General features: G+C 44.6%; 2 protein-coding genes across 4 annotated transcripts; both read right to left on the bottom strand.

Moving 5' to 3' along the window:
- Window positions 1–223: 223 nt before the first annotated feature.
- Window positions 224–5519, bottom strand: cyb561d1 (cytochrome b561 family, member D1). Its single transcript, XM_080462591.1, has 3 exons — window positions 4953–5519; window positions 4600–4637; window positions 224–2873 (listed from the first exon to the last, which is right to left on the bottom strand). Exons 1-3 carry the CDS (start codon window positions 5107–5109, stop codon window positions 2367–2369), a joined length of 702 nt encoding a protein of 233 aa, XP_080318717.1. The 5' UTR covers window positions 5110–5519; the 3' UTR covers window positions 224–2366.
- Window positions 5520–7345: 1826 nt separating this feature from the next.
- Window positions 7346–26140, bottom strand: atxn7l2a (ataxin 7-like 2a; the record flags this gene model as incomplete). Of its 3 annotated transcripts, none has more annotated exons than XM_080460947.1 (10): window positions 7346–7663; window positions 12443–13412; window positions 14168–14289; window positions 14409–14589; window positions 15401–15612; window positions 19093–19175; window positions 20137–20387; window positions 21090–21429; window positions 24944–25012; window positions 25984–26140. In XM_080460947.1, 10 exons carry the CDS (start codon window positions 26138–26140, stop codon window positions 7646–7648), a joined length of 2403 nt encoding a protein of 800 aa, XP_080317073.1. In that variant the 3' UTR covers window positions 7346–7645. The 3 variants fall into 3 exon arrangements, with proteins under 3 accessions (XP_080317073.1, XP_080317074.1, XP_080317075.1); XM_080460948.1 differs by lacking the exon at window positions 25984–26140 and adding an exon at window positions 25184–25249 and having other exon boundaries at window positions 7380–7663; XM_080460949.1 differs by lacking the exons at window positions 24944–25012; window positions 25984–26140 and adding an exon at window positions 21567–21629 and having other exon boundaries at window positions 7380–7663.
- Between the last annotated feature and the right edge of the window lie 303 nt (window positions 26141–26443).

Below are 26443 nucleotides of genomic sequence, written 5' to 3'. Positions count from 1 at the left end.
GTAGAGAGTAGAAAGGACAGATAAGCGCTTGAAAATGTAAGAAGTAGAAGTGCAAAGTAGGCTGAAAAATAATTACTCCGATAAAGTATAGATACCACAAGTTTACACGACAAGGAAAATGAGCATAACAGCAAAACGTTCATCATAATCGTGACTCTGTTCTGGAAGCAGCTGCAGACACTTGAAAACATTGTTCTGTCACTGGAAATAAAGACAAACTGCAGAGAACTTAACTGTTTATTAGAGAAAGTTCACACACACACACACACACACACGCACACACACACCTGATTTGAACACAGAAAAGTGAGCTGGGTTTGGATTCGCAGGAAACTTGACAGCAAAAAAAAAAGAAGTAAAACATCTGATACATAAAAATCCAGTTTTCAGAGAACAGACAAAAGTCGGTGTGGTGAGTGTAAAAATAAAGAGTCAATAAATGTAACGGCTGTTCCTAGTTTGTCCACTAGGGGTCACACTGAGTGATTAAAAGTAGTGGAAATAACTGAAGCAGACCTGACCAGCAGGTGGCAAAGAAATCAAGGCAGCAGCGTTAAGAGCTCGCTACCCTTTATACTCCGTCATCACTAAGGATGAACGAGTGAATGTCACTTCAGGGAGGCTGTTTATTTCAAAGTTCATCCACTGAGAACGAGTCCGTGTCCAGAGAATAAATAAAGTTTGTCACAGAGCTGCATATCGCAGTCTGAAGCCGAGTCCTGATTCCTCCTCGCCGGACTGGAAGGAGACGCATCCTGAGCCGAGTTTGAATCCTGAGCGGAGTGAAGCAGCGTCACAGCGGACGGTCTTAGTGCCTCAGGGTCCATCACAGGGTCCCTTTAGGTTTCGGGAACCGCTGGAGATTCTGCTATCAAACCATCTTCAGTGTGTCTGACTGAACAGTCCAGCTTTCAGGACACACTCACACGTCACCGTGACAACGTCCAGAGTCGGGAAGGTTCCAAAGTGCAAATTGTCTTTTATTTTATCAATATGTGATGCCCGGTAATGTTTTCTGAGTTTAATAAATATAAATTTCATTTAAAGCTCTTATTTAGAATCAGTAACCGGAAGTGTTGCCCTTTAGCCATTGCTGGTGTAATCAGATTACTTCTCCAGCATCAGTGCTTCAAATATTACAATGGTCCTTGGAGGTGAAAACCCTGCAGAGGCCACTCGCTGAAATACATTTAGACGTTTTAAAGTCAGTGAAAATAAATATCATACTACTAACAAAATATTTAACTGAACAAAATCCCCCATTCTGTTTTATTTATGGCTTCAAAAGTCTTTTCCCTGTCTGAAGCCGGGATTCTTGTGTTCTGACTGCTATTATTTAACAGGAGTTTAAAGGTTTTAAAGTGTTTACAATCATGATTCTGTCAATGTCATTAATCTTCCACATGGGTGTTGGAGAAAAGGGAAGTTACCAAATATGGTCACTTTCCCAATAAAAGATTCAAACAAGTCGACAGTTTAAGGATGGAAGAGGAGGAAGTGGAAGCAAATACCTGAGAGATCTACTGATGTTCAGTTTGGGAGTTTGATGATTAATCTTTCTTTGTAATGTGACATTTTAGGTTTGTAGTTTTCTGTGGGAGGATTTAAGGCTCCGTTTACACAACGATGGACTGAAAAGAGCCTCGATTTTAAGTTTTGTTGTAGAAACGTTCAGTCAATCGGACGGAAACCTTATGAAAACCCTGGAAAGTCTGTAGTGTGAGAGGCCTGTAGTTTATGAAGTGTGTAGCTTAAAAGGGTCTGCAGTTTGCATACAAGGCCACTAGTTGGTGCTGTTTTTGCAATATAACCACACACAGAGATTAGTGTGACGTAAACATGTCAGCTTCTTTCCTCTGCCCTTCATGGTGCTGGACAACTCATACCTGTATGAAGAAATGTGTCTCCTGTATGCAGATGATGGTGTAGTACATAGTAGTAAATGGTAGTACATAGTAGTAAATGGTAGGACATTAAATGCAGCTTGCCATTTCTTCTCCAAAACTTTGTCATGTAAACCGAGCCTAAACTTGGAGTATTGAACCAGAGACCATTTGAAACCCTTCAGGAGGGTGGAGGGGCACCACCACCACCACCACCAGGGGTCCCGAGTGCACACAAAGACAAGTTGATTAACATTAATATGTTAGCATGTGGGTGAGAGTGGGCGTGGCCATCAGTTTTGGCTTCACTGTCATGTTTCTCTGGTTTTCTTAGAGGGACTCTGGGGGGCTTCCAGGGGGGAAAATCTACATGGACTAAAAGTAGGAAAGATAAATAAAGTTTGGAGGTTGGTTTGAGACGGGACGCTGCTCTTCACGCCTCACGGACAGAAGCCGTCCTCCACGTCGACGTCCTCCTGCTTCCTAGCTGCTTATCTTCTTGCGGGGCAAGTAGGCGTTAGTGATCTGGTTCATCACCACCAGGGCAGGGAAGAGGGGCAGCAGCAGGAAGGCCCACCACGCCGCCCCCTTCACCGTGGCCTGGAACCAGTCGGAGAACATGGCCAGTATGACGGTGACGGTGGCCAGCAGGTACACCACCAGGCCGCAGGTGGCGTGGTAGAGCTTGAGGCGGGGCTGGGAGGAGGGGCGGCGCAGCAGCTTAGGGCAGCTGACGCACAGGCCGCAGCCCGCCTGCAGCACCGTGGAGCACAGCGTGCACGTGCCCAGCACGCTGTGCCAGCTGGCCAGGTGGGGGCGCTCCGACACGTTCTTGCTGGCCACCATGAAGCCCAGACCGATGGCCGCGGCGATCAGGACCAGGGCCTGGAGAAACCAGTGGAGACGAACTTTTCCTTTACGGGACTTGAAGCAGAAGAATGATCCATCAGCCGAGAAGAGGAGGACGCCTTCCGTCAAACACAGACAGTACTGCGGGGGCGACGACACGGTTATTAGAATACAAAAATGATGTAAGACAGTAATGGTGCTCCTCCTCAGCCCTACTCCACTTGACTCTACTCCCTATTGACACTTTTCTACTACATGTTAGTACCCACTACCAGGTACTTTCGTGGTTCCTGCACAGCCGAGGTTCCGAGCGAGCTGAGGCGAGTAGAAACCGTGATGTCAGCAGACGGCAGGCCGCTGATTGGCCGGCGCATCACGACACAGATGAGTCACAGGGCGACTCCTTCACTCGCCATTTTTTAAACCCGATCACAACCAAAACACTCACAAACAAAGATAGACGCACAGAATTAAACCCCGTGGAGCTGCGACAAGCTGCAGACATTTGTCTGGTGGCGACCAGAGGATTCAGGAGCTCAACGGAGCGACCCTCTACGAGTATCGGGAGGTCTCTGAGCCACGGTGTTTTGAATTAACTGGTTTCCCTGTTAACTGGTAACCAGCTTCCTCGAGCGTCCACTTTACACAGCAGTTGTTAAAAACCCGACCAAAATCCGTAGTTGTCCTGGCGAACGTTGTTTAACCACATTAGCATTAAAGTATCATAGCGTTGGTTTGTCTTCTTTTAACATCAGCTGCTGGTAAAACCTCAATGACTTGTGCTATATTGTAATAGAAAACGACCCAGGCTGAGTCAAGGCGAGTAGAGTAGAGTAGAGCTGAGTAGGTACTCGTGGAAAAGCACCATAATAAAGCTTCATGATGAGAACTGTGAGGACTCAGTGTGTATGCTGCTGAGTGTTGAGCTTACATCTGAGTGCTCAACAGTGTGTGTGTGTGTGTGTGTGTGTGTGTGTGTGTGTGTGTGTGTGTGTGTGTGTGTGTGTGTGTGTGTGTGTGTGTGTGTGTGTGTGTGGCTGTCATGCTGCTCGGTCTGCCTCTCCGACACATTCTAAGTTTGTGTGTAAGACAATAGCTGTCAGAGCTTCCATCTATTATTCAGAGTGGAACGAAGACGAGGAGCCGTTAATATTTAACCTGGAATAACTGGCTGTGTATCTTCAGCGCCTGCAGAGGGGCGGGACTCACTCACTGCGCTTTTAAAGTACCACAGAAAATAATTATTCAGTCACAGTAGCTCCAAAGCTTTAGTAAAAACTGCAGCTATTCAGCTCCTCCAGTGGCTCTACGGCTCCTCCAGTGGTCTCTACGGCTCCTCTAGAGGCTCTACGGCTCCTCTAGAGGCTCTACGGCTCCTCCAGTGGCTCTACGGCTCCTCCAGTGGCTATACGGCTCCTCTAGAGGCTCTACGGCTCCTCTAGAGGCTCCAGGAAGCTTTTGCAGAATCATGTTACGATCTGACAGCTCCACATGATAAACTTGACTTTGAATTTAAATCTGCTGCTTTCCATTAAAAATGCATGCGTCTCAGAAAGTTAACTTAACGTCTGAGAATAAAAAAAAAAAAAACCATTTCCTGCAAGTGTAAAAATTTCAATGGAAGGTCTTTAACTGAAGGAATGGAGCACAGAGACTTTCAGTAAATGCAGCTAAACTCCAGATCACATTATTATGAGCTGTTTACTACAGTTCAGAGGTTTTACAGTTTTCTGTTGGAAGAGACTTTGTAATAAAACCGACAAAACTTAGTTATGCGTGTGTGTGCGCGCGCGTGTGTGTGTGTGTGTGTGTGTGTGTGTGTGTGTGTGTGTGTGTGTGTGTGTGTGTGTGTGTGAGAGAGACTTACAGCAACAGACATGCAGAGTGGATGCCAGGAAAACAGACCTGTAACAGACACAACAGTGAGAATCTGCCTCACCAACATATTTCAGTCCACAGTGGATCTATTATGTCTGCAGAGCCATTCTCCATGTCTATAGATCTAGTGGATCTATCCACTATGTCTATAGAGCTAATCCTCCATGTCTTTAGATTTAGTGGATCTTTCCGCCATGACTATAGATCAGGTGGACCTAGTCATCCGTGTCTCTAGATCTAGTGGATCTAATCCTCCGTGTCTCTAGATCTAGTGGATCTACTCCCCCATGTCTATAGATCTAGTGGATCCAGTCCTCCATGTGTGTCGGTGGGTCTACTCACTGGTTCCGGGTCTGGACAGCAAAGAGATGATGAGGGTCAAACCCAGACCGGTAACGTGTGCCGCTACGACGGCGGCTCTCCGCAGCCACACGTAGAGCCAGAAGTCCCGCATCCCGAGCCCCTCTCCCACCGGGCTGTACTCCACCTCCGACCGCATGCCGTGCTCGCTGCCCGGCTACCTGCCACCGAGCCCGGCCGGGGTCACCGCCGGGGGGCCGGAGGAGGAGGGGAGACCCATGGCAGAGAGGGCCGAAGGCTGCAGCTCCTCTGGACCTTCACGACCACCGTCAGGGACTACAACCAGAGGACCCCCGAACCAGAGGACCTCCAGAACCAGAGGACCTCCAGAACCAGAGGACGAGCTGCAGATTTCAGTCCGTTTCCTTTAATCTGACGCAGTAAAGAGTTTTTAATCCCTCGGAGTCCGGGGGATTAGAGTCCGCAGGGCACTTCTTATCACAGAACGGGTTCCTGGATCCGTCTGTAGACCAGAACCAGGAGCAGATCCAGTCTGACACACCGGGACAGGTCTCACTTCCTGCTCCGTTCAGCTCAGAGATATGAAGAGACGCGAGATGCTTCACTCCGTCTGGGATTTAATGCCGCGTTTTAATCTCACTAAACGTTTTAACCCTGTAAATGCCAGACTTCAATCAAGACATTTTTCTATGCCAAGCATTAATTTAGTTGTTTAACCCTTTAAATAAAATGAAAAGTATAATTTAAAAAATAGTATCATTCGTTTTGATATTTCTAGGATACTTTAGTACCAATAAATTTTTTGATTCATTTTTCTGCTGAGTTTTCAAATACTATAATCCATTTGACATTTTATTTTCCAAACCTTTAAATGCCATTTTTACATTTCACTTTCCTCTAAAATAATGATTAGCAGCAGTGTCGATTTACACTATAATTTAAAATGTTCCTCTGTATTGAAGCACACACTTAATTTTCACTGAGCTGATTTAATGGGTTGGAATTTGACAAACTTTTAGGATGTGGGCAAACACAACTCATAAATATCACAAATATCAGGTAAATGGTTTGAATTGTTTAACCCTCATACACGTTTGTGTTTTTTGCTTTGATTTTTACACATAATTTTGACTGTTTATGCATATGAGCTCAAAGTTGGTGAGAATGTGTCTATTTTTGGTCATTCTTTAACAAAGTGACTATTATGAATGACAAAAAAAAAAAGTTTAATCACAATACTCCCCTTGTGGACATTCGACACATTTTTGTGTCCAATCATTTTTATCGTAACCGCATTATTCCATCCTTTAAAAAAGACATCAAAAAAGGAATCCCCATGATCAGGATATAAAATGCCAAACATCAAAAACAAAGACACTCTTAACCCTAGTAAACAGTTTGCACATCAAGGCTGCAGCAGTGTAAAAAAGCAGTTTGTTTACATTAATTGTTGGACCATCAGTGATTTTTTTTTTGCAGGAAGAAAAAAATCTTCCGGTGTAACTCGCGAAACCACTTCAGTCCTGTGACCTGGTGAAATGACATGAAGGTACAATTCAGAAGAAGCCCGGGCTCTAATCCAACTTCCTGTGACGAGAGAATTCCTCTCATCTGATTCCAGCATTACATCACTGATGGTGACGACGCCACGGAGAGCTGGTAGACTGGTATTTCTGCTTTCTCTCCTCGAGCAAAATAAGGTCATAAACTCCTATAAAGTCAAACTTTAAGGGTTACCGGATTAATCTAAAATAATCTGAACTTTACATAAACCACAAGGGAGATTATTTACTAAACAATAGTAGTTAACGGGTTAAAATCCTGGAAAAAGTATTGTTTTTCTTCATTTTTGCAACTATAATCAAAGTGTAAAAACCACAAAAAATGGTTTGGATTTCTTAGTTAAAGCAGCCAGAATTGGGTGAAAGTGTGTGTTCCACAGTGTGTGAGACTCCTGCTGAGGTGGGAATGTGCTCCAATTCTTCTCTTCAAGAAATCACATTTGACATTTCGGTGCAATGCAGCTGAACCGGATCTTAGATTTTGCCACTTCCCACCAAATCAAGCTGGAAAAACAAGATGACACAGGTGATAAAGTTTACTTTACTCTGAAGGTTCGGGGATTTTCACCTGGTTTTCCTGCTCTTGTGCTTCAGCTAGAATGGTCATTTTAAAAAGGTGTGTTTTATCTGTTTCCGGTAGTTTCGTCTGTTTTAGCTTCAAGCTTTTAAGTAAATTAATTTACCTCCGAGACTTTTCTTCACTTGGATTTAATCCTGGTATCTTACCAAGAGGAGACTGAAGTGAAAGGCAGGAGACTCAGATTTTAGCAGAAATGTTGAAGTTACCTGAGAAGTTTCTACTTGTACATTCACACTTTAACACGGATCAAACATCTGATGGGAGACAAAGAGTGAAAATGACTTTTTTTAATTTCTTTTTATAAACAACATATTTAATTTAGCAGCATAACCGGATGGTCTTGAGGTATTTCTAAATCCATACTCTGACTTTCATCCTCCCAAACCCTTCCAGTCCCCCCCCCCCCCCCACACACACACACACACACACACACACACACACACACACACACACTCACTCACTCGCTCTCTCACACACATACACTCACACACACATTCTCTCTCTCTCTCGTTGGCTCATGGTGGGCTGAGCAGAGCTGGCTCCTCGTAGTGGTTTTTGTAAGGCAGGCACACTTAATGGTGCAGTTTTGGCTGCGAGACAGAAGAAACGTTGGCCATTAGTTTGTTGACAGCAGAAGGTCAGAGTTCACACACATTTCATGTTGAGTAGATCTGAAGGTGATCGGCTTATCACACATTTATCATCTTCCATATTACGGCAGATTTGGACAAATTCAAGTGATTTGTTGTATTGTGTTTCAAATTGGATCAGCCGTGTGAATAAAGGCTGTGTGTTCTATGGAAAATGTACATGCATTTTCATGTACTGTCTGGTACTTTGTACTGCTTTGGAGTCGATGATTGTGTTTGAGCTTCAACTCTCAGCAGAAGCAGCCACAGCAACATACGCGTTTACTTTCTTTTCTTACGTCTGGACTTTCACACACTGCAGCTTAAAGAGTGAATTACTGAGCAGAGTGAAAAGCAGCAGCTCAGAATGAGACAGGAAAACTTCACATGTCCTGCTGGTCTGAAGAGGACAGATGACGGGTTTCACTTCTGACAAGTTCAAGCTATAAAGATAACCGCTCATAAGGTTGGACTAGACATCAAAAAGGTTTTAGTTATGAAGCTTCCTACACCTGAACTCATCGATTCAGTTGTTCTTTGGCAGGAAGGAGCATGTGAGAGTGAACATCACCATAACGATGGTTGAATCCTCGGTGTAGGTGTGAAAAGAGTGAAAAAGTGTTTCATTGGGGTTTTAAGCAACACAAAGCAGTGCATGACTATACAGTGGAAAGAAAATCCAAGTGATTTTGGATTAAACGCCGAATCAGTAGTTTGTAGAAGCACAAAGCTGCAGATCTCTGGAGTCTGTCTCGTCTAAAGAGTCGAGTGTTGGACTTCCACCTGAATCATTTGACCTACAGGTTTTCTTCCTCCATTCATCTGCCAACTCAAACCGAAATGTTTCTCCCCAGGCCAGGAAGCCAGGTGATGAGTCTCCTCTCAATCCAGGAGAAATCCAAAACATTTGCCTCGTTCTACTTAAACTAATAGAAATCAGAATCAAAGTGACGGTATTGATTTGGGATATTTTTTTTCCAAAATCTACAGCACAATTCATAGAACTGAGACTGAACTCCCATGATGGCAGCTAGAAACCATTGATGCAATGGTGACGATGCAGAGAGGGAAACTAGCTGGTGTGGCTGGGCAGCAGGGGAAACATCATCCAGAGTGCAGTTCGTATCGACGCATTTCTCTCCTGAATTGTGATGGAAACATTCTGGCCGAGGCGCTAGCTCTACACCTAGAAACTACAACGCGTGATGCGATTCACTCTTTCAGTTGTGAAGGAGGAGTCATCAGATCTGCCCATTAATGTCGGCACTATAAGCCCAGAGCCTCTACCCAGGACAAGTAAATCGTTATCTTCTAGAAGTTTAATTAACAGCAAGGAGCAGAGCAGATTATCACCATATGTAGACAATTTACTATTTGTCTCTAACCTGATCTTAAGTGGACCCACCTTGTCCAGGCCTTGGAGGGATTTGGCAAACTGTCAATGTATAAACTAAACTTTGGTAAAAGTGTGTGACATCCTGTCATTAGCTGTGGTTACAGGGACCAAAATTAATCAGCGTGAAAGTCCACATCCGATTGAAGTTTTGATCGTCGCCGGTTGCGTAGTCCGGGTTTTGATCCGATCACGGTCCGTGTAAACAGTTCATGGGATTATTTCCTACACTCTGATCTTTGTATGTGATGTCAGGGCGTGACCACGTACACACGTCTATGTTTTCTTCAAAACACACGCAACTGGGTGTTTTGAATTCCACTGTGCTCATGTCACAGACCCCAAATGTCACAGTGCAAAGCATTATGGGATAGATCCACTGAAGAAATTCGGATCTCATCTCAGTATAAACGGGCACAATATTCCCATTATTTTATTCAGTGTTCATGTCTAATGTTTTCATCGGGAAGAATTCGATCTGAATGACAACAAAGTGATCAAGTAAACGCAGCTACAGCGAGTTTACTTTTCCGAAGCTGGATTAGCTCAATTTCTCCCTGTTAGGGAATAGATAAAAATATTGTTGCTTTCAGGAGAATCTTATTATTCTACATTGGAAATCAAAACATCCACATAAAGTGTCAATGTGGTTGCCTAACTGGATGAAAAGCATCAGTAACTCAAAGTGTCACGTTGTCACAGAACCGCTGATTGACAGTTTTATATTTTCTGATGACTTGTAAAAATCCATCTTGAAGGTATATAACAATTTAAACATAGTAACGGAGGCAAAGTTCAGGAACAGATATTTCTATTCAATTTATATATTTTCTATTCTTTATTCATTTGCCATTGCTGATTTTTTTGTGTCTTTGGTGACAGACCATCACACACCTTGTACTTTAAACTCCCCAGTGAAAAGCCCGATCTTAAGTTTGAATGATGGATACTGAATGAGAAGAAAGATGTCCATCGATTCTTGTTGTCTTTTGTTTTATTGGCAATGTTCAAGGTTTTCCTGTGAAAATCCAATAAATATATTTGTTAAAACAAAAAGAGCTAGTTTTGAGCCTATATTTATATTTTCCTTTTCGTGTCCCTTTCTGCGGTTTCTTCTCTTTTTCTATGAGCTTATTTTCAGTGTCTTCCCCTCTCACCCTCCATCAAAAGTCACTCTGTTTCTACAACTGAACTCAAACTGAAAATAGTTTTGGTTCTTTGTGATATGATATAATACATATATGTATATACAGTACAGACCAAAAGTTTGGACACACCTTCTCATTCAAAGAGTTTTCTTTATTTTCATGACTATTGACATTGTAGATTCACACTGAAGGCATCAAAACAATGAATTAACTCATGTGGAAATATGTACTTAACAAAAAAGTGTAAAACAACTGAAAACACACCTTATATTCTAGGTTCTTCAAAGTAGCCACCTTTTGCTCTGATTACTGCTATGGACACACTGCATTCTCTTGATGAGCTTCAAAAGGTAGTCACCTGAAATGGTTTTCACTTCACAGGTGTGCCCTGTCAGGTTTAATAAGTGTGATTTCTTGCCTTATAAATGGGGTTGGGACCATCAGTTGTGTTGTGCAGAGGTCAGGTGGATACACAGCTGATAGTCCTACTGAATAGACTGTTAGAATTGGTATTATGGCAAGAAAAAAGCAGCTAAGTAAAGAAAAACGAGTGGCCATCATTACTTTAAGAAATTAAGGTTAGTCAGTCCGAAAAATTGGGAAAACTTTGAAAGTGTCCCCAAGTGCAGTCGCAAAAACCATCAAGCGCTACAAAGAAACTGGCTCACATGAGGACCGCCCCAGGAAAGGAAGACCAAGAGTCACCTCTGCTGCGGAGGATAAGTTCATCCGAGTCACCAGCCTCAGAAATCGCAGGTTAACAGCAGCTCAGATTAGAGACCAGGTCAATGCCACACAGAGTTCTAGCAGCAGACACATCTCTAGAACAACTGTTAAGAGGAGACTGTGTGAATCAGGCCTTCATGGTAGAATAGCTGCTAGGAAACCACTGCTAAGGACAGGCAACAAGCAGAAGAGACTTGTTTGGGCTAAAGAACACAAGGAATGGACATTAGACCAGTGGAAATCTGTGCTTTGGTCTGATGAGTCCAAATTTGAGATCTTTGGTTCCAACCACCGTGTCTTTGTGCGACGCAGAAAAGGTGAACGGATGGACTCTACATGCCTGGTTCCCACCGTGAAGCATGGAGGAGGAGGTGTGATGGTGTGATGGTGCTTTGCTGGTGACACTGTTGGGGATTTATTCAAAATTGAAGGCATACTGAACCAGCATGGCTACCACAGCATCTTGCAGCGGCATGCTATTCCATCCGGTTTGCGTTTAGTTGGACCATCATTTATTTTTCAACAGGACAATGACCCCAAACACACCTCCAGGCTGTGTAAGGGCTATTTGACCAAGAAGGAGAGTGATGGGGTGCTGCGCCAGATGACCTGGCCTCCACAGTCACTGGACCTGAACCCAATCGAGATGGTTTGGGGTGAGCTGGACCGCAGAGTGAAGGCAAAAGGGCCAACAAGTGCTAAGCATCTCTGGGAACTCCTTCAAGACTGTTGGAAGACCATTTCAGGTGACTACCTCTTGAAGCTCATCAAGAGAATGCCAAGAGTGTGCGAAGCAGTAATCAAAGCAAAAGGTGGCTACTTTGAAGAACCTAGAATATAAGGCGTGTTTTCAGTTGTTTCACACTTTTTTGTTAAGTATATAATTCCACATGTGTTAGTTCATAGTTTTGATGCCTTCAGTGTGAATCTACAATTTTCATAGTCATGAAAATAAAGAAAACTCTTTGAATGAGAAGGTGTGTCCAAACTTTTGGTCTGTACTGTATATATATATATATATATATATATATATATATATATATATATATATATATATATATATAACATATTGGATTTACACAATATCTGGACTGGTGTAGGCAGGCGCACGGTGGCAGTGTGTACGGGACTGAACGTGTGTGTGTGTGCCTGTACTGTATTTATGCTTTGTTTACAGTGTGTGCAGATGATGCACCGTCTTCCACATGTCTCCCGTTTCTCCCTCATGCTCTGTGAGTCTGCATAATGGACCTGTTTCTTCTGGTTTGAGATTCATACGGACTCAGGTGTTGATCTGCAGCAGTAAACACAGTGAGAACTCTACCAAGTGTGGAACACTAAAACAATAAAATGACTTTATTTCCACTTGAGTTTGCGCTGCTTCGTTTTGTCCTCCAGCAGCAGAGCGACTGGAGGAGATTCTAGACTGATGTGAGTTGTGTCGAGATGAAATGTTTTCCCCCCCAGACTCACCTTCTGTGTGCCCAGTTTCTTCTCCACGCCCCCAGCGAGCCCTCCACTCTTACTGTCCTTCCAGGGGTAGAAGTTGGAGCGAGGGGGGGCAGATGTGGCAGAGCTGGAGGACGAGGAGGAGGATGAAGAGGGGGGGGGCAGACGGTGAGCTGTGGGTTTGGAGGAAGGCGAGTGCTCCTCCATGCTGCCCCCCTTCCGTTTCTTCACCAGCCCCTGGTGCTCGAAGGCCCTGGTGCTGCCCGGCCCGTGCAGTCCTGAGTCCCCCACGCCGATACGGCTGTGGGAGTTGGTGGTGGGGGAGGGGTCGAGGGGCGAGGAGTGGCCCAGAGGGGGATGAGTCTTTTTGTAAGTCCACATCCCTTTGGCGGCTGGCGAGTGGGACTCCGAGGGGGAGGGCTGTGGGCGGGGCTTGCTGCTGGGAGAGAGCGTGCCATTGGTCTGTCCGTGTGGGAGAGGGGGAGGGGGGTGATTTTTGGAGGAGGATGAGGAGGAGGAGGAGGAGGAGGAGGGAGCAGTGGAGGGCAGGCGGCCCCGGTCTTGGGGGATGATGCAGTTCCTGTCGGGGCCTGAGTGCTCTCCCTCCTGGGACGGCGCTTTGCGTTTGCGCAGCGCGGCCGCCGTGGCCGCCTCCTCCCGCAGCTTCAGCATCTGCTTACTGGGACGTCCTACCGGATTCTTCGAAGATGCGGTCTGACGCACCGCCGCCGGCTTCCCCGGAGACCCCGCATGGCCACCGCTAATGCCACCACCGCCGCCGGAGTTCTCCGAAGGAACGCCGGGGGACGGCCGGCCTGGACTGCGGCTGGAAGAAGACAAGGACGAAGCGGTTTTGAGGGAGGAGCTGATGTGACTTCCTGTGCGGACCTTCGGGTGTAACGAGGAGGCGGAGCCTGTGGAGGACGTGCATGACGGTGTGATGGTCTTGGCTGAAGAAGGTGGAGACTGAAGGTCGGTAGCCTGAGGTATTTTCCTGGTGAGAAATTAGAAACACAATCATCATCCGGGAAACTTTATTCACAAACTTCTAAACACTTCATGAGAACACTGAACTTTATTACTTATTTTTGTACCAAAAAACACATATTTCTGAGATTCACGGATGTTTGTTCAGTTTGCAGAAGACATTAGTCCTGACTAAAACTAAAGCACACACTACACTACAGCTCACACCAACATTCAGACACAGCTTTACTGTCTCTTTAAACAGTTTTAAACATTTAAACAACATCTGCTGATATTTAGACATTTTTCTAATCTCCACTTTCATTCTTCAGACTGATGAAATTTTATTTAATTTGTTTTGTTTGACACAATGACGCCGATTATGTTGAACAGTTGGAAGAATTCAAGCTGCTAGCAAATACTTTGTCCTCTAATCTGCTAAATCACAGGGTGAAAAAAAAACTTCTGTGTCTTTTGACGTTTGTTTTTTTAACACTGTAAATTTGATAATTACATTTCTGTTTTGTTTTTGACAAAACTTCTTGGAAATGTCTTTTCTTTACAGGAAACTGATCCCATGTGGTGTCTAAAGACGAGGATCTCCAGTGAAAATTTCGTCCCATGTCTAGTTTTCATTGATGTCCGTTTCTTCATTTCAGTATTTTCCTCAGGATATTAAAAAATAGTGGCTTTTATTTGTGTTTACTTACAGTGAATGTTACAAAATTGAAAATTCAAAAAAGTGTCTACAAAAGAAGGACATCTCTCCTTGAGGTTTCTTACTTCCAGAGATGGGCGCTGATGTGCTGCTCCAGCATGCTGCTGAGAGCCGACCTCAGGTGATGGAGCCTCCGGTCAAACGTGTAGATGCCGTGCCCCATCGAGTGGCTGCCGAAGGAGCAGACCTACAGAGACCAAACGTGAGATCCTCAATTGTTGCTGTTCATCTGCTCACACAGGAGCGGAAAAGACTAAAGCAGAAGAAGCGGGACGTGGCAGTGTGCAGTTGGTGGGAGCTTCTCACCGCCACTGGTCTGGGATGCGAGGTGGATGATGGGAAGTCGGCGGGCTCCTCGGGTGCCTCCGCCTCGCTCTCGTCGCTGGAGATGCGTCCGTGGACAAGCGGCGAGGGAGCTCGCAGACTGGCCTCGTCGTGTCGCTGCTTCTCCTCGTCGGGGCCGCTCTCTGAGGCAGTCGAAGAGCGGCTGGAAAACAGACAACCTAGAGTCAAGCGAGGCCCCATCAAACCAGCCTGCTTAACCTTCAACGTGCTTCCTGTCAGTTTCAGTTTATGCATCAGAAGTTACATTTAGAAAATGTCACTAAAATCATTTTATTCCTCTTTCAATCTAATTTGTCCTGCTGTTTTTAAATATTTCTCCTATCATTATTCTTGTTCCCAGCTATCTTAGCTTATTTTAAACCATCTTGTAGACATTTAACTATTATTGCCCCTAATGTAATCATTGTTAGCTGTTTAGTCATTCGTTTATGAGCCGTTTCACCTATGTTTAGCTGTTTCAGTTGTGCAGCGACAGCTTTGTAAAAGATGTTGGTCATTGTAAAACATGTGAGATCCTGCTTGAGTCCAGATGTTAGTTTACAGACACAGCGCTTAAATAATGCTACTGTTCCCAAGGTCATGTTGTAAAATAACAATTTCACCACATTTTGTCATCAATTTTAAAGTCAGCAGCCCTCAGTCCAGTGTAGATTTCTGCAGCATCATTAGCTTGTTAACTTGTATTCATATGAAAACTACTTTCACATGTTTGGGATGAATCTAAGAATGAAGAGCAGCGATCCTGGAGGTGAAGTTAAAGCTGCAGTTTAATGTTGCATTTATGAGAAGCATTTCACAGAAGCACTTTGGACCCTACAGAGGTGTGAATGAAGTATTTAACCTTCCTTTGCTCTGTGTTTGGTGCTCTGCTCACATTGATTCGAAACTTTTTCTTATAGCCAAACCCTTTCTGTGCAGCATGGACACAAAGAGGGAGCAACAGTGATCTCCACCTGAAAGCAGGGAGGCTGGCCAGGGGTCTCCTGCAGTGTGGCGCGCCGGCTTGTTCCCTGGGGGCCTCGGGGCTTGGGGAGCGTCCTGTGGAGGAGCCCCCCTCCAGAGCTTGGGCCCCCTTCTCTCGAACCTTGGTCTTCAGCTCCGCCACCAGCTGGTCGAAGTTTTTGCTGCGGCCCGCCACCTTCCTCCGCTGGTGGATGGAGTGGATCTGAGGACAAGCCGTTAATGTTTAGGTGGTGACAAACCGACACAGAAGCTGAGTCGTAGCAGGGGGAGACAGATTCACACTTTTCTCTTCTGATCAGGTTCAGTCATCTGGTTGTAACCCATAAGGCATCAATGCCGTACGAGTCTGCTGTGGACTCAGAGTGAAGGACAGAGTGAAGAAACTCAAACTTTTAAGACCAGGAGTTATTTTTGCAACGAAAAGTTATCACGTTTAAACTTTAAAATAAAGAGGACGCGGCTGAAAAAGTTTTAATAGTTAAAATGATCTTTACATTGAATTTATGAAGTTCCATAACTACAATTCATTATAGCAAACATTTTATACCATTTAGCCTTTTTTAAAAACTTGACTTACCTACCATTTTTAAAGGATTTAGTCATTTTGCACTTTGGGGTTGTTTTATGCATATTTGACTCTTACATCCACACTTTTCCATTTTAGCTGTTTGTCTGTTTTTCTGTTTGTAGCAGTCAATTTAGCTCCAAGTTTAAAAGCTGTTTTCAACCCATTTAACCATTATTAACTATGTTGGCAATTTCTCCTTTTAAGCCATTTGGGGGGAAAAAAGCTCTGGTATTATTAGCCTTTTTCCTGTTTCCAGTAGTGTCAGTGAAATAACTTAACTCTCGATTTTCCTCTGAGACTTTTCTTTATTTGGATTTAATCATGGTTATCTTAACAAAAGGAGACTTTGGAAACTCGACACTTTTCAGCTGCAGGAGACTCCAATTTTACTGAATCAAGTATTCAACCTTTCTTTACTTCAACTGGGGGGACCGAAGAATCTTAGAAAAACAGTTTGTGTGTAAATGAATAAAAAGAAGCTTCATGAGGCAGAAAATAAATGTGTAGTTGGAAGGAATCCATCAAATAAAATGTGTTTTCTGATGCTTGTTATCCAGGTGGGTGCAAACTGGCTCGAGTAGATTACAACAGTGCCACCTAGCGTTGAAAAACCACGGTGCTCTCAAATTATTGATCTGACAACATTATGTATAAATGCAAGTCCTCTTTCGTTCCATTGAATGGAAGCAGTGTGATTTTGTAACATGTAAGTTACAGAATCTATCTTTTTTGACTGGAGTTTATTCTGCATTAATCAGCTGAATGTCTAATGAGGTGAACATTGTAAGAGCAGCAGTATGACAGCGTTTGGATCTGCTTCACCTGACAGTGAGTTTGAGGAGTGTTGTCTGTAACGTGAGCTGCTGCCGGCTGAACAGGACACAACGCGAGCTGCAGGTACACCCAGCTGCTCTCTGCACCGCTCTCCCGTTGTTTCCTGGTAATCAGGTCATCCTGTCTCTCTTCTGCCTGGATGTGGCCTCTCACACTGACTTCCTCCTTTGCACACACCATATAAGGCCTCTTCCTGTGCTGGGAGCCATTTTCACCGCTCACTGTCAGTGGGTGCCGTTTCCAGACATCTCTGATCTCACAGTCATCACCGTTTTCTCCCACCGAGCTCCTTCAGGGAGGCTTCATTTGTCTCAGTGCCACCGGCATCAGCTCCTTCTCACGGCCATTTCAGGGAAATTGTCCTGAGATTCATCTTAACAACATGTTACTTTGTGAGCGTGTGGCTGGAGAGTACCAAGATTCAACTGTCAGCTCATTCACACATTCTGACTTTCACAGTTCTCCAAGATACTGGAAAACTTCACAGCAAATCATTGAAAGACGAGTTAAGAGACAAAACAGCTCAACTTCCCTTGCACTAATTTCACTCAAAGAGATCGCAAATAGTATTGACAAGAAAAAAATACTCAATAGAAATAATCATTGATTTAAATAAAAAAGATTGACACCATTAACTATAATATATCACTAGAAAGATAGGAGAGTTGTGGTATCAGGGAAACGGTACTGAACTGGTTAAAAAAGTATTGACGAGAAAGGCGGCAGTTTGTACAAATGGGAGAGAACAAATCAGCTTGTGGAACTATCAATTCGGTGTACCCCAGGGATCAGTGTTGGGCCAAAAACTGTTTATTTTATACATAAATGACATATGTAAATTTTTAGAAACTAAGATTTGTTCCGTTTTGCAAACATTTTCTGCTCTGGGGAGAATTTACAGCGATTTTTAAAAGAAATCTCAACATAACTGGTTAATTAAAGAGGTGGTTTTTGACCATTTTAACAAAACTAAATGCACGATATTTGGAAATTGTAGAATAGACACTGAAGTTCAAATCAAGACTGATAATGTTATTATTGAAAAACTGTATTTCTGGGTGTGATACTGGACCACAAAATCAGTCAAAGATGGTAAGGAGCATTACAGTTTAAGGGAACTCCAGCGACGAACTGTTGCAGAAATCCCCGTTTATCATTTACTGTATTTACTTCTTCCTGGTCCTATTCGAGCATTGTTTTTATTGTTTGCGGTATTTATGTTCAAAATAAACACGTTTAACTTCTTCAGAGCCGATAGCATTAGCAGCTACAGCTCAGTTTGTTAATGAAAACATCTCCCATCACTGCAGTCCTTCCCCAACAAACAGAGAAATGTGCACACGTTACAAACACATGCAGGTTGAAGTTCAAGCAGGGCGCTGGTGACATTTGGGAAACTGCTGTTTGAATTTCAATTTCTAAAGTAAAAAAGCAGCAGATGACATCTGGAAGATCTCAGATTCAGACAAACAATCAGCATCACAGTTCACTCAGGATTTGAAGCATGTGAATATAAAATTCAGTTCAAACCTTTGCATGTAAAGGCTGGGACCGGTACAGACGTCGTGCTCCACCACAGACCAACGACTCGGAATACTTGCTGCACATTTCACTCAATCCTCAGAGATTAAATGGCTCAGAAAGTCTTTCATTGAGACGGCTCACTGACGTGTGACAGTCAGAAATAATATGACGTTTCAATCATACGTTTAACGGGACCAGAAACCTCCTCCTGTACCTACAGTTAGCAGCAAAGTTATGACGTGTCCACTACTTTAACTAATTGATCTGATCACAGTATCTGTTCGCTGGTGTCAGAGGAATGAAGATGACACACAAACTCAGGGGTGTGTAGTTCGGAGATCTGCAACTTTCATGACCAAAAGAGTAATTTCAATGATTCAATGTTTAACCTTTAAAATAAATAGAACACAGTTCAGGTAGAACAAAGAGTTTTACTCCGTATAACAGTGAATACCACACGTGAATCAGAGTGAATGGCTTTCCGCATTTAATGAAATGTCAGAATGTGTTAGTTTTTTAGTACAAACTATTTTTCACGTTTCATCTTGAGCTGCAAGATAATTTTCTTGATTCGTTACAGAGAGCTGATGTGGAAAAAAGAATAAATATTTTTTATTTTTTTTTAATCTTTGAATATAATTTAGTGAAAGCTGCAAACTTCTGATTTAGAGAAACTTTAAAACACAGAGGAAACTGAACAAGAGCAAATCTGAGGCAAGTAAACAACAAGTGTGCGTGCATCTGTGTGTGTCTTACATTGCATGTGAGGAGGCGCGTGCACACTTTCTTCCTGTCCGGGTCGAGGACGCCGCAGTGTTTGTCCAGGTCACACTCCCTCTCTGAAGACACACAGAACATCACATCAGCTTCTGAAACTCACTTTCTATAATCGCATAGCGTTGGACCGAACCAGATCCAAACAGACAAACTGTTGATGACAAGAGTTTGGGACAGAATAACACCCACTTCATTTTAACCAGTGTTTTAACCAGAAGTGCTCACTAAAGACTGCTCAATGAGCTCTCGCTTTCAGTCACATTGTGTCTGTTTCTATGTCTGAGGAAACTAGATTGTCTTCTAGACAGTAAAACATCAGAATAAGATCAATGAAGTTCAACTGTCGGCCCAACCTCTTGGTGTTTGGATCACTTAAAATAGCCAAAGTTTGCCTAAAGAATATCTGACTTCAAACTAGTAAATGAATTGAGTTGTACCTACGTACTGCTTTTTAAAAAGAAGAAAAATGTGTAACTTTTTCTTTCAAACAAAAGGACCCTTTCTTTTGCATTTTACCGGCTATAAATGTCCAGTAAATGGAATCTGAACACATTACAATGAGAAGTGGTGAGTTAACAGTCAGGAAATCTTGAGGAAACTATGAAAGCTGCTTTTGATTTCAGGGACTCGACAGATTATTGAGACACAAACAATAAATTTGACAAATACTTTTTCGGATTGGTATGGTTGAATAAATGTCCACGTTAGAAGACAAGCTGGAGCATCCAAATATTTACTGTAGTCCTCCGTATGTACAAGACCTGTTGTTATTTTGAATAAAACTTGTTTTAAAAGTCACAAGAACTTTGTAGTTTTTTAGGAGCATTATATCTCTCATTATCAAATTCAGAAATACTTGGGGGCTGAATTTTACTTTTCATGAATTATTGACAACTACAGAGTTGGTTTTCAGACTCAGAGTTGACCCCAGATGAGGAACATCGAATCGCAATATCGACGAATATTGATGAGGGATAGAACGCCACACATCTTTCAATCTGCCTGCTCTTCTGCTGTACTTACTGGAGGCCACTTTGTTGTATGGCCGGGGGGTTCGGTGGCCCGGCGGCACCGGAGGCTGGGAGGGGTCTTTCCTCTGCATGGGGTGCCTGTCGCTGGGGGACGGTCGGCCGGGCGGAGTGCCTCCGTGCGGCCACGGAGGGTCTCTGAGTGACGGGGGAGGAGAGCTGATGGGAGGCTCCAGAGGCGGCGGCTGCTTGAATAGCGACAGTTCCGTGTGGCTGCTGTGGGAGGACTTCTCCAACGGGGAATGTCTGTGTGATGAAGAGACAGGAAGGAGCAGGTCAAGATAACTCCAGAAGAAAACAAAACAACAAAAAACTACACTCTTCTCAGAAAGCAATTATTGATGACGTTGGGGAAATTCCTTCTCTGCATTTAACCCAGTCTATTCAGTGTTAACCTTAAGTATAAGTTACTGCAAGGAGCAGTGGGCTGCCACAGTGCAGAACCCAGGGAGCAGCAGCGGTCAAGGGTCGTGCTCAGTGATTCAAACCTGCGAACTTCTGATCTCTAGTTCACCTCTCTAACCTCGAGGCCTCCACTATCGCCAAGAAGTCCTCCGAGATCAAAGAAAAGGTTGCTAGGATGCTACTTCCACCCTCAACGCCCCTGCAGCTCCGACTGCGAACTGTGTGAAGTGAAGCCACGAGCGGGGGGGGGGGGGGGGGGGGGGGGGGGGGGGGTCAGCCAACCTGCCACCTGATGACATCACGCTCAAATAAAAACATCCTCACAGGATGCAGTTTGACTGGTGGAGTACTGATGAGAGCACATCTCAGGAAACATCCCTTAAAAGTATTGTTTACAGTAAGAAGACAAAACCTGCAGCCGTTCCTAGCAGTTTTACCTTTAATCATCTATTTTTGCTGGATTTAGATCTCAAGCAATTTGAGCAGTTTCTCCTGTTTAACTACTCTGATGGTTTCAGTGGGACATATTTGAGCTGTGCTTACCGTACTCCATCCTTGGAGTTCTTGGAGTGTCTGTACTGTGGTGGGGTGGAAGGAGAGGGCGGAGCAGCCCGGAGCTGCCCTGTTGCCTGTGCCCGACCCTCCCATGAGGGGGTGGATGTGGTGTTGGTCCCGTGAGAAGGCGAGTGGCCGTGGTGGGGTCTCTGCTGGGGCGGAGGTGCAGGGGTGGGAGATCGCAGGCGGGCGTACAGCTTGGCCAGAGGCCCATGTCTCCGCTCGCAGTGCTTTTCGAAGGCCTGCGGCTTCACCACTTGACCACAGTGGCTGCAGACCACCAGGTAGAAGTCATCATGGCCGGGGTACAGGCCGAAGATGGACATGTCTGGAAGAAGAAATAAGAGGATAAGAGGAAAGACAGGAAAGTTACTTTAGCAAAGTTATTTCAAGCTGAGTAAATCAAGGTGACATTTCATAACTCAGAGGAAAACAGTTTAATTCAACATAGACACACTCACTCACTTTGACTGACACTTTGCCTGCTGCTTTGAGATGAGTTCAGAAACTACTGAAACACTCCAAAACATAAAACCACAGGAAAAGGTCAAGGGGAAAACAGCTACAACAGGTTAAAACTGGCTAGAAGCTGCCAAGGTGTCGATAAAATCAAAACAGGCAAAACTGGTTAATAAAAAAAGAAAAGCTAAGACTGATTAAAACATCTACTTAAAAAGAAAAGACAGCCAAAAGCTAAAAAAACCCAGACTTTATTTAAAAAGAAAAAACCCAGCTAAAATAGCCAAAGTAGTCCAAATGACTAAATGCAGCTTAAAATAATAATAATAAAATATTTTCAATTGTGAAAGGTTATACAAATGTTATATATAAAAAAAACACTGCATGGAGAGCAAAACTATTTCTCCAACTTTTAATGTTGACCATGGTTTTTGGCTCCAGATGAATTGTATTCAGTGGAAAGTGGTGAAAATGTCTCTTTGGTTGATTAAACTTGCAGAACTCTGGATGTAGATATTTATCAGCTAATCACAGTGAGGGGAACACATGTTGGACCTGTTGATGGATTGGGTTTGTGCATCCTCAGAAGAGTCCAGGTTTATCAAGAAACAAACAGTCAACCATAAAAATACAACCACCTGTCTCCATTTCTCACTGAACAGCCCAGAACTATTGAAGCGTGGACTCTACTGGGCCACTGATGGAATCAGATCGTGTTTGCTCACATGAGATCTTGTGTTTTCTTAAAACATTTGTCACCTCTTTCCCTTCCTCACACTACTTTTGCTCGATAATGACCACTGCAGACCAGAAAACCCAACAATACTTGCAGGTTTAGAGATGCTCTGACCAAATTGTCTGACATGGACCAAATTGTGATGTTTAATCTATTATTTCTGCTTCTAACCCAACTTTGAGAACCAAACGTTCATTCGCTATTTAAAACCTTCAGCCCACAAACAGCTGCCATGTTCTTGCGTCTCCTGCTTAGTAGCATCTCCTCTGGTGGAGTTGTACAATAAAGCTCAGCTCAGATCCTCTTTTTTGTTGACCATTTCTGCAGTTTTCCCACTGAACCCAAGTCAGGAGACTCAAGTGCACTTTGTTGGTGGAATCATGACTTTTAAATCAAGAAGCCAGGCACAGCGGAAATATCCACCTCCAAACCAGCTTTAGTATAGTTCGACATCAAACTTCCTTCTCTCCGTGTTGTCAGCGCTTGGCGAGTCTTCACCATAATGACTGAAAAAAAAATGCTTTCAGCACAGTTTTCTTCACGAGGTTTGGTCTGATGTTAAAACTGAACATAGCGAGCTGGACTCAAATGCAGTGTTTTCCAATCTGTGGGCGCCAGAGTAAACACAAAGCTTTTTCCTTCAGGCCCAAATCACCATCAGATCCTTCACACTGCTTCAGTACTGCATGCTGATGTGGTCAAAGGTCACAGAGAAAAAAGAAGGGGAAGTCTGTCTCTATCACTGTAGACCTGGTTCAAGCTGGAACTACAAGTCTTCACCTTCTGTGGGTCAAAGCCAGGCTGTATGTCCAGCTTCAAAATACACAAAAACCAGCAGGAACAAAAACTGAGAAACAGGCTGTCCACCAGCTGGACTAAAGTTTAAGATCGTAGCCTAAAAACCGGCTAAACTGTTTCCATCAGAAACACCTGATGGTAAAAAAGAATGTTTGTCTTTGGATGTAGAAGGATTGTTGACAAAGGTCTCTCAAAGCTTCGTCACTGCAGCAATTTTAAATGTTTACTTAGGAGTGTGTCACAAAAAGACTTCATCACTCTGAGTCAAACGACCCAACAGGTTGGCTGATTCTTGACTTGAAAGGCCTGACTGATGCCGAGTGAAGCCCAGAAACTCCTGGCTTGGATCAGTGACAGAAGAGCTGAAAGACATTTTACAAAAGGTCTCCGGTCACAAGACAAAAGGAGCAACGCACGAGGGCCACGTTTATCCTCCAATGCGAAAATGTTTATCCTGGACAGTTCTGATGGCTTCCGACATTACTGAAATGACGAGAAGATCCTCCTGCATGTTTTCTCTGCAGCACAGTGGAGGAAAGGAGGTTCTTCTTCATTCAACAGAACAATGGAGATTCACGTTGTGCAGAGGCTGGTTGTGTGGAGATGTTCCCGTGGAAATCCTTCCTGAATGAGGACTCTGTGGCTTAACGCCAGCCTGACAAACGACTTCCTCCTGAACAAAGACGTTGCTCTTTTGGACCACCCTGCTCGTGTTTCCTGATATTTATCCCAATGGTAATGTTTTATGATGGACACAGACGTCACTTCCAGACTGGAAGCCATTCATGAAGCCATCTTCAAACACATGGAGCAAGATTTCCTCCTCAAACCGAGTGTGACTGAATGATCCATCAGACGGGTGGAGCCACTCACAACTGACTCGTTTTTGAGCCTTTATGTAAAACCATTTTTAAAACAGAGCCGATAGCCATACCACTGTCCAACTGGAGGCTTCTGAGCAGACTCTCGAACACATTTCTACATGGACATTACCACAAAAATGTCTTTAAAGTTTATCCTGGATTTCCTGGACTCTTGTGTGAGTTTTCTGCTGCTTGAAGCAGATGTTAATTCCTTTGTTCAAGCTTGATAAGTAAAATTATTCACTGTCAAATACAAATGCTGGCACAAACGTCTATGTTAATAAAACTACAGTGGTTATGGAAACAATGCTTTATGTTCTTTATACCAAGTTTGTCATAAAATTTCCTTCCCAGCAATATAATATTTTGTACTATACTATTGCTGTGTGGAGTCATGTCAGATCACCTCAGTCTTGCAGATACACAGCTACAGTAACTGGCATCAGGCCTCATAGAGAGAAAATCCCTGGCCTGGGGCCTTTCACTGGGTCATTTAGTGTCAGGTTAGTTTGTGTCCCTAAATAGCTGGTGAACATGTGTGTCTCTGTGTTCTCCCTGTGATGTAATGTCAACCTCTCCTGTGAGCTGCCATCAGCTGCAACAAATCCTCCAGAACATGTAAACTCACAGAAAAACTCCTGCTCAGTTTCCTCCGTCATGTTAGTGCAAAGTGATGTAGATACAATCTGACAGTGTGAGAAGGTGAACACACATATAGGCAATTCTTTTGAGTCGTCATACCATGCTGTGACGCATTCACACACAGAAGGTGTGTCTACTGGACGGCTCAGCTGTGGCTGCCCAGAAGGTGCCCAATTCCCTGCAAAGCCTCAGCTTCATTGCATCACCACAGCTAAGAGAGTGCGAGCGCAGCTCATTCGGCCAACAGGTCTGTACATGTACATGTATCGGTCGTGTTTTCATGCATTGACAGATCCAAAACCAGAGACTCTCATCGTGTGGATGTTGGTGGTGTGCACACTTACCCTCTTTACTGAGCGACATAGCTTCTGCAGCCTTCTTGCCATTCTTGCTGCAATCGTCCAAATTGGGCCCTGAAACATGACATATCACACACATGCTCAACAAGCCGTGATGATCTGCTGTTTCCAAAACCTGTACACTTGCAACAAGAGGAATCAACCCACTGGACATATAATACACATTCACAGGCCTTCAGCTTGACCCTACATGAACAGAGTGAGTCTCCAATGTGTGCAGCTGACCTGAGTTTTATTCAGCCACAGCTTGCCACCAGCCACGGCAGGCTGATGGAGGAGGAAGACTTGATTTGATAGTTACAGATGGAGGGGCTCTTGGAGGTTTGCCAAACAGCATATTGAAAATGTGGGGAAGTGAAGGAGCACTTTTCGGGGGGAGGAGTGCCACATTGGGGTGTCCTGTGGCCCGGGGGTGTTACAGTGAGCAGAGGAGGGAGGCAGCCAGGTGGACTGTGAGAGGGACTGAGGGGCTGAAGCCAAAAAACATAGGGTAACGGTAGCTAATGTGAAAGGCTGGGCCAGCTGGGCCGCCGGCAGCCTGACTCCTCCTCCGGACCCGGTGTCTGCTCTCCTCCAGACCCGGTGTCTGCTGCTGCTGCTGCCGCCTCGTCGTGTCCGGCTGGGCTGCTTCCTCTGCTAGCCGTTAGCCTGTTAGCCTCCTCAGCCAGAAGTTGCTCGCCCAGCCGTCCTCTCCACCAGCCTCCTTCCGCTCTGATGCCACCGCCACCCGGCTGCCCGCACGGAAACGAGACCCCTCCGTTAGGCGCTGGCAGCCGCTTTCACGGCTCCCAGCGGCCGAACGGGCGTCACGGCGGCAGTGTTTTACCCGCTATCGGTGATATTGGTGCTGTCTGCAGCCGGAGGAGGCAGGGAGCGACATGTTACCCACCCAGCACTAGGACCCGGCAGGGTCTTTGTTTGGGTAACATGGTTAGCTCCGCGCTCCGTTTCCACGAATATAAACCACGGCGCTTCGCCGAAACGGCTTCACGGCCGCCGGTGTTTGCTTCGACAAGCTTCCTTACCCTCCGCCGCCGTCACGCCGGCCCAGTCGGCCCAGGCGGTCCAGCTCTGACCCACGAATTCATCGAGGCTAGGCACCCGCCGATCCAGAGCAGCCATTACTTTTACTGCGCGTTCACGCACCGCCATCATCACTGCGCGGCAAGCCGCTGACGTCATGAGGCGCGTTCTCGATAGGAAAGGAAGTTCCTGCGTGCGCGTTCTGGGGACACCCACACACTGTGAGGCCGGGGCGCGTGCACACGTGCAGCCTCCACTTTAGAGGGTACACAACACAAACACACATACATAACCTGATACACACAATCGTCTCCTGATGATGCACACATCACTATCACACACCCGTCAACATAAAACACATTGCAAACACACACGCTCATCACAAACACACATCACATCTCTCTCGAACACACACTCTTCGCAAACATCAGACGCACACATCAAAATCACACACATTGCAAA

This window comes from Lipophrys pholis (assembly GCF_963383615.2).
Source record: "Lipophrys pholis genome assembly, chromosome: 4".
In the NCBI taxonomy this organism is placed as follows: domain Eukaryota; kingdom Metazoa; phylum Chordata; class Actinopteri; order Blenniiformes; family Blenniidae; genus Lipophrys; species Lipophrys pholis.
Note: the sequence above shows the minus strand (reverse complement) of the source record. Positions and strands in the feature narration are given on the sequence as shown.

Excerpts from the sequence above, each read along its gene's own strand:
- cyb561d1 (XM_080462591.1), bottom strand. The coding sequence starts at position 5,109 with ATGCGGTCGGAGGTGGAGTACAGCCCGGTGGGAGAGGGGCTCGGGATG. Across the intron at positions 4,638-4,952 it reads GCTGTCCAGACCCGGAACCA|GTCTGTTTTCCTGGCATCCA; the intron begins GTGAGTAGACCC and ends TGTCTGTTACAG. Across the intron at positions 2,874-4,599 it reads CACTCTGCATGTCTGTTGCT|TACTGTCTGTGTTTGACGGA; the intron begins GTAAGTCTCTCT and ends TCGCCCCCGCAG.